Source organism: Lactuca virosa, chromosome 8 (genome assembly GCF_052849685.1).
Source record: "Lactuca virosa cultivar CGN04683 chromosome 8, Lactuca_virosa_CGN04683_v6, whole genome shotgun sequence".
Lineage (NCBI taxonomy): Eukaryota > Viridiplantae > Streptophyta > Magnoliopsida > Asterales > Asteraceae > Lactuca > Lactuca virosa.
This window is the reverse complement of record NC_136433.1, coordinates 169903333-169911444: the sequence shown is the minus strand read 5'-3', so window position 1 is coordinate 169911444 and position 8112 is coordinate 169903333. Positions and strand designations below refer to the sequence as shown.

The following is an 8112-nucleotide window of genomic DNA, read 5'->3' as shown; positions in this document are numbered from 1 at the left end:
ATTTACCAATGTAACAATAACAAATCATAAACACGGAAGGTAAGGCAAAACCCACAAGGTCTAAAATACAGTTTGTATCCTTGAACATGAAACCACATCATCCCATTATCGTGTATACGAGACAAGAGCATAATATGGATAAAGAACATGTTTCCATAATATTTTGAGATATCCAACCACGACCCAAGACATGATCCTCTAAACATCTTCTCTTCACAAGTCACAAAGCGATATTAGTGGGCGATATGGTCATTTTAAGTTATAAATTGAAAACATTATGATTTAGTGGTCATTTTAATTTTGATGAATAATAATAAGCCATTTAGTTATAAATAAAAAATGAAGGTAAAAAACTTAGACGCGAATGCGTATCTAAAGAGACAAGAATTTTGCCATAAATAATGAGCGGAACATTTACGCTAATCTTGACGAATCAGCGTCAACTCAAAGCTAGCATACGCATATCCCTTCTTCTCCCCTTCACTATATATATACCTAACCCAAACTCTAACCAATCAATCGACATTGTTTACAATACGCAAATCAAAATCCATACTGATATACCATGGTATTGTCTCTTTTGTTGTATATTTTTTCTATTGTTGTTATAATATCCTATGAACAATGAAGTATTTACACGTTATTAGGGTTTAGCTAGGGTTTTGATTTCAAATCATCTTCCGTTGTTTGAGAGTTTTATTTTTACATTGTATAGATCATATGCGATGTATTGAAATTGGTATCCACTTTTACGAATGATTAAATACGTTTGATGCGTGCAGGCTCTACCAAATCAACAAACGGTTGATTATCCAAGCTTTAAGCTGGTGATTGTTGGTGATGGAGGAACAGGTATGGATTTACTGTTGTTGTTTATATAATTTTTATGTTATAAGTACATGTTTACTTCATTTTGTTGTCATTATTTGATTCCCTATGCCTAATTACATCGTATTTTATTATGCAAGTCCTAAAGGGTAAATCTGTTTACAGTGTGTTATCTGGTTTAGAAAGATCACAGTTTGTAATTGTGGTATTTATTTGTATTTCATGTCAACTTTTCCATTAGAATTAGTCTGTTTTTACTAATGTCATATGTGTTTAACTCTTTATGCTTTATGCAGGGAAGACTACTTTTGTGAAGAGGCATCTAACTGGTGAATTTGAGAAGAAGTATGAACGTAAGTTTTTCTTGTATCAATCTCTTGAAATATGTCTTTGGATTTATAGGTTTTGCATTTAATGTTTTTGTTGTCTCTGAGATTTTTCACTCTGTTTTCATAACAGCTACTATTGGAGTTGAAGTTCACCCATTGGATTTCTTCACAAACTGTGGAAAGATTCGTTTCTATTGCTGGGATACTGCAGGGCAGGAGAAGTTTGGTGGTCTTCGTGATGGATACTAGTAAGTAAAATCTATTGAATAATTGGAAAAAGTTATCATGATTCATATGATTAATCTTTTCAAGTTCAAAATTTAACTACTACAAATGTTTAAAATCTCTAATGAGAACCTAATCACATCAATCTTAATATCTTATACAATTGAACATAAAAGGATCAAAAAAATGTACAATTGATATGTCTACCATTGTAGTTTCATGTTCTTTTACCAACAACAAAAAAGATCACATTTCTTTTACAATCAAATCCAATCACATCACATTTGTGAAAATTTTATCAAATTATCTAAACCTAAATCACCATAATGATTTATCTTTTTTTCCTACATACCTTTTGAGTACACTAAAAAGTGTCCTTTGTTAACTAAGGTGCTGTTTTTTACTCAATGGGGATGGAATTTCATCCAATAAGCTTATATATGAGTGTTTCTTTTTGGCTCTACAGAAAGAACAACTTAATAGACAAAGTTAGGTAAATGAGTTTTTCTCATTAAGTACTAATGTTTTAAAAAATATAATATTTTTGAGAATGTTAATATTTTGTTTTTGGGGTTTCACACTTTGGGTTTACAAACTTAGTATATCGTGTTTGTTTCTTCTATGTTGCTTTCATTTTGTACTAATAATATATACTTTTTTTACACAGCATTCATGGACAATGTGCTATTATAATGTTTGATGTCACAGCTAGGCTCACTTACAAAAATGTCCCTACATGGCATCGCGACCTTTGCAGGTTTTTTTTATATCCTTTCAATTAGTCCCCATTCATTACACAGACTCTGACATGACATGACATGACATAACAGATTGTACTGTGTCAGATATAGATATCTGATCTGATCTGACATGTCAGACTGAGACTGATGTCAATAGGACAAAACTTTCGGTTTCTTGTCCCATGGAAAACTTTTGGACATGGATTTGCATTCACTATCAATCTCTTGTCTGTAGAAAAGACGTAAATACCCTTGTTTTTTTTTCTGTGTGAAAACAGGGTGTGTGAGAATATTCCGATTGTTTTATGTGGAAATAAGGTGGATGTGAAGAACAGACAAGTTAAAGCAAAGCAAGTTACATTCCATAGGAAGAAGAATTTGCAGTACTATGAAATCTCTGCTAAAAGCAATTACAACTTTGAGAAGCCATTCTTGTACCTTGCCAGAAAGCTTGCTGGGTAATTAATAGCAACCTACTTTCCTTTATTTAACTATTTTCTTTTACAGCATCCAAATTTTATTTCTATTTCTTCCATTTTTTAAATCTGGTTTCATGTTTTTAGGGATGCAAACCTTCATTTTGTGGAGTCACCTGCCCTTGCTCCTCCAGAGGTCCAAATTGATTTGTTGGCCCAACAACAGTAAGTCAACTCCCTAACTTTTTTTTATAATTGTTAAAAATTAAAGTAAAACATGAATTACCTTTTTTGCCCTTTTGTGTAGGCATGAAGCGGAGCTTGCGCAGGCTGCCAACCAACCACTGCCTGATGATGATGATGATGCATTTGATTAAGTGGTTCTTTATGATGATTTAAAATAGAATAGTTTTTGTTTTTCTTTTAAATGGAAGTTTTTGTACTTGTGATCGAATTTAAAAATTCCTAATATTTCATATTTGCGTGAACATTTTATATGTTTTTGAACGGGAAGTTAAGAGCATTGGTGTTATTTTGTTTTTTTTTTTTTGGTTGGAGAGAAAGAAGGAAACATCAAAATCAAGAAACGAGGTAATTTGAGAAAACAACATGAAAACATGAAGTTAAGGAAGGCATGTGGAGACATGTTTTGAGGAGAACGTTTGTTGGTTGTTGATGAAAAAACGTCTTAAATTTCCAGATCCCCACTTCCTCAGACATGTTTTCTCAGCTACTCCGGTTTTCATGCACCATATGGGTCCAGTCATTTAGCACCCCCACCTTAAGGACAGACAGGTGTATATGTTCTATGGAATGGTCATCCATCACACTCTTGATCAATTTTTATATTATATACATTTTCTTGAAACAAAAAGTACATTTTTATTTTTTTATTATTAAAAGAAAAAAAGAAAAAAACTTGTTAGATGACTGTCCACATTAAGTCCAATCCATAATGGAATCCAGTCTATCTCTCAACAAGACCATCTACATATGAGATGAAGTTTTCTGAACTCATTATTACAATGTGTGGGAATTGGATTAAAACTCTAAAATTGTAATGTCAATCTATCTCTCAAACTTCTAGCTAGATGAACTTATAGTTACTGCAAATATTATGGTTGAACTCAAAATAATATTTAAGTATGTGAAACATATGAGATGTTACACATTGTTTCTAGATATGATTACATTTGGTTCCGAGATGATATGCTTTCATAAAGTCACTGGCTCAGTAATGATACAGTCAAACCTTTAAAAAAAAAAAATAAGAAAATTGAAATATTTGGTAGCATCAATGCTAACATATATTTATTTTTGTATACATAAGTACCGAGTACAGGTACAAATATGAAATTATTTAGTAAAAAAGAATAATTTTCAGAAGAGTTTCAATATGGGTTGAGTTGACGGATAATATTTTTTTTAGATAAAATAAGTATATTCAGAGGTCAAATATACCCATGTGCCTACTCTTTTATCTTTTATTATAAAATGATATATGCCATTCTTAAATATCAAAAACCATATCTGTCCAACTTATATTGTTAATATCATATTACCTTTTATAAACCTTCAAAATATCATACTTGTCCAAATCTTTTTTTTACAATGTTTTTAATAAATAATAATTATTTTTATATATTAGAGTTATTATAATAATTAAAAACTTTAACCATATTATTGCTACGTATATAATAATACAACATCTACTTCTAAATTATTGGAATGTCGCTCTCTTGATAAACAAAATGCTTCATCTACGTATATAATAGGATATTTTGATGTTTAATAAGAATATATATGAAATTTTATGAAAAAATGCATGTAAATTCACAAATTTATTTTTTTCTGTCATATAACCTCGTTAATATAGTTGTGACTCCGTGAGTATATTCAAGCTTGTGAATTTTAGATTTTCATAATTTTTGTGTGTACATGTTCTGGCAGATTTTTTTCCTACAAAATTTATATTTTTCTAGATAATTTATTAATTAATTTATTTGGTAAACTTGGAGAAAATTATAAAAGAAGAAGAAGACGATGGTGATTTGCTTATTTCTTATTTAAATATGTCTTCGATTGAGAATATAAGAATGTATGACTTGTTTATTTCTTATTTAAATATGTGTTTTATGTATGAGATTGAAGAAAAAAATGAAAAGGAAGGAAAACACACACTCACAATTTGTGTGTGAATCAAATGAAGAACATAATCGATGAAGGTCGATTGAGAGACGAAGAGCTTGACAGACAAAATCGAGAAAGAGGGTCAGAGATAACTGATTTTTGCTTCATTGCTAATATAAAAAGAAAGGAGTTGTGTTGTGGACATAAGCCCATTTGCCAATTAGCAAGCCCATTATTTCTTTCATAAATAGTAAATTAGTGATTTTTGAGTAATATATGAGCTCAAAAATGGTTATTTTAATGTAACTCTTATTTTTATCTTTTGAGTTTTATACATACTAGCTTGTTGAATATGATTATAAAATTATATTATATAAATGATAATTTAATTTTCAATAAAACGATATAGAATAGTGTAAGCATTTAAAGACAACGACTTTCAATCCTTGATCCATTTTATAGTGTTTAAAATTTATCCATTTAAACAAAAGCATAACCAAATTTTAAATAAATAAAATATAAATTTCACCTCTTTTGGTAAGCTGATATGCTACCCTGGATAAGAATGGATTGTCGGGCACTCAATTATTTCTCAGATTTCATGACATTCGTTACCAACTGTCAAAAGAATAAACTATATGACTCAAGAGTTGACCTTTTATTTTTTAATTACCTACTGATTTTCCAAATCATTCTGACTCAGTTTTTTAAGTTGTAGCATTTCTTTATAACAATATGACAAAACATTATATTTGTTTATACACTTTGTCCACACTATTATCGATCCATCTTCTAAATTCTAAGAAATTATATTCTTTTTTTTGTTTTTATTTTTTGTTTTCATAAGAACAATGATTCATCTGGTAAAGCAAACGATGGTTGACGTGGGCCCGACTTGCCACACGGACTCACATGGCCAAAGATGGTGAATCATAATAGTGTTAAGATGAGTAGCATGGTGGCTATGGAGTTGTCTCCATCGGTGTTGGTTGGTTTAACACAAACACCTTAGAGTTTCCTGTGAAAAGATGGGTGCCCTACAAATGCTTCATGCATATGAGAACTACAAGCAAGAATTGGACAAATATATAGTACTCTCTAGGTGAATTGGGCAGCTGTTTCATATGCTACAAGATGACCCATGTCTTATTTCCCTGAGGGGTAATGTAATCTTGAAAAGGACACATTTCTAAATTATCCATGGGTCTAAGTGTTCTCTACAAACATATAAGTGACCCATCTTTTTGTTTTCTGTTTGTGAAAAAGTTTTAAACCACAAAAGGATTCGTTGTCAATATGCGGTCGAATCTTGTCCTTTAAAGACCTAAACTTACTCGATTGATAGATTTTTAGGGCTCCATAGGATTCGGTGAAATGTTATATCCTTTTGACGAGTTGTAGGTTATGTTAAACAAGTTACAACGAGTTGAAAAATAAGGTACTTTTGGGCAATCTTTAGCTGCTATTACAATAATTGTACTAATTAAAAGGCAACCTTTAGTTGCTATTACAAATAGATTAAGTAAAAGATAATTTTTAGTTGCTACAATTGGACTAATTAAAAGGCAATCTTTAGTTGCTATTACAATTGGATTAATTAAAAGGTAATCTTTAGTTGCTACAATTGGACTAATTAAAAGGTAATAGTTGTTATTACAATTGGACTAATTAAAAGGCAATCTTTAGAGGGCTATTACAATTAGACTAATTAAACGGCAATGTTTAGTAGTTATTTTTTTACCAGCAAAAGAAAGAATTTATTCAAAAAACTAACAAGACGTTAGACTAAAAAGAATACAAAGACATTAGGAAATAGCAATCTTAGCCAACCAACCCAATTAATGGTGGCTCTTCTATTCTTATTGTTAGTCCAAAAATCAACTCTATCAAAAAGATCCGTCGTCAGTCTAAACTTCTTCCTTCCAAACAAAATGTTATTCCTAAACCTCCAAATGACACACCACAAAGTTAGAAAACCGCCTCCAAACACTCTTTAAGAGGGTCTGCATCCGAATACTAGAGATCCAAGAAATCCAATATTCATAACATGAAAAATTTGGAATATAAATATGTTGGGTTTTAATTCAAAAATAGTTTCATAAACTAGTAAAATGGCAAACGGGAGACTTATGATTTTCGAAAATAACATAACAAATTATATCCACCAAGGATCATCTTGCAAGTTATAGAAAGATTAAACTACCAACCAAAGAAGAGATAAAGAAATAACAACCTTTGTAGTTCTTTGGGTCCTCTTGGGAGGCTTGGAAGTTGATGGAGAATGTAAAACTTTAGAGACACCAACAATGACTCACTTTGATGTAGAATGCTAGTTCTTTAGTATAAAACTCTTAAGACTCTTAAGATTTAAGTGCATATCAAAATATGACTTGAAGAGAGCAAAAGGCAAGAGTGTGATCTTCAAATCTTCAACAAAACTAGAGAGAAACACCCACACACACATACATACTTACGGTTTTAGCATGGATGAATAAAGAGATGAAAACATTCACTTAAACCAAGTTCTTTACCCACAAGTCCTTAACACTTTAAGATGACCCATGCCACTTTTGTTACTTTAATCTCATATTTCTAAAGTATGTGCCCTAGATTAAAATAAGATACAAACCATACCTCTCTTTCCATCTCTAATTATCGGAAAAAGTAAGAAGAAAAGAGGAGCCAAAATTTATAAATTTATAATCTCTTTTATAATTTATAAACTTTGTCATTTGGCTAAAAGACAAAAGGCTTTCTAGCTCAAAATGTTGTACATGACTTAATAAATCATACCATATGATATATTATGTTACTTGCTAATGAAAATTATTATTTCCAAGAAATAAATAATTTCCAATTTAATTATAAGAGTTTATTGAATATTATTAAAATCAATTTCTAATAAATAATCAATTATATAAAGTTGTTGTTAGTGTGACCCATTAGTATCATATGTTAATTAGCAATATCACTTTAGTATAATTCTTGAGCATACTAGATCTTTCAATCTCTCACTTACGCAAGACTTATATTAGACTGATATAGACAGTGGTGAACGTTTAACAACATTTCACTGCCCTTATCAACAAACGAATTTGTGCCATTCTATCAAAACCCAATTCCCAAAAAGCTCAAAGCTACAATTGGTGTATAAGGTAAGTTTATCAGTCATCCTTTTGTCACATACATTATGTTGAACATGAGATACATATCACAATCAATCTCATTAGGGTTCAACTTTTGGTAAGGCGCCTTAGATGTCTAACTCTCAACACATAAGAGGAACAAATCTCATCTTGATTACATAAGCCTCTTGCATAGTTCACACTATATACATGAAAATGTCTTTTATAACTACCCGGTTAAGGATTAGCATTTGACCATATCAAAGCACAATACTCCCTACACTTAAGTCCCACTATGTATCTCAGGTGTTAAGGATAC

General features: G+C 30.7%; 1 protein-coding gene across 1 annotated transcript; it reads left to right on the top strand.

The window, feature by feature from the left end:
* The first annotated feature begins 415 nt into the window (after nucleotides 1-415).
* LOC145132306 (GTP-binding nuclear protein Ran-3-like) lies at nucleotides 416-3070 on the top strand. The gene is made up of 8 exons (XM_079067052.1): nucleotides 416-568; nucleotides 783-852; nucleotides 1125-1181; nucleotides 1288-1405; nucleotides 2050-2139; nucleotides 2401-2580; nucleotides 2686-2763; nucleotides 2846-3070. The coding sequence occupies exons 1-8, from the start codon at nucleotides 566-568 to the stop codon at nucleotides 2913-2915; spliced, it is 666 nt and encodes a 221-aa protein (XP_078923178.1). The 5' UTR covers nucleotides 416-565; the 3' UTR covers nucleotides 2916-3070.
* Nucleotides 3071-8112: the final 5042 nt, after the last annotated feature.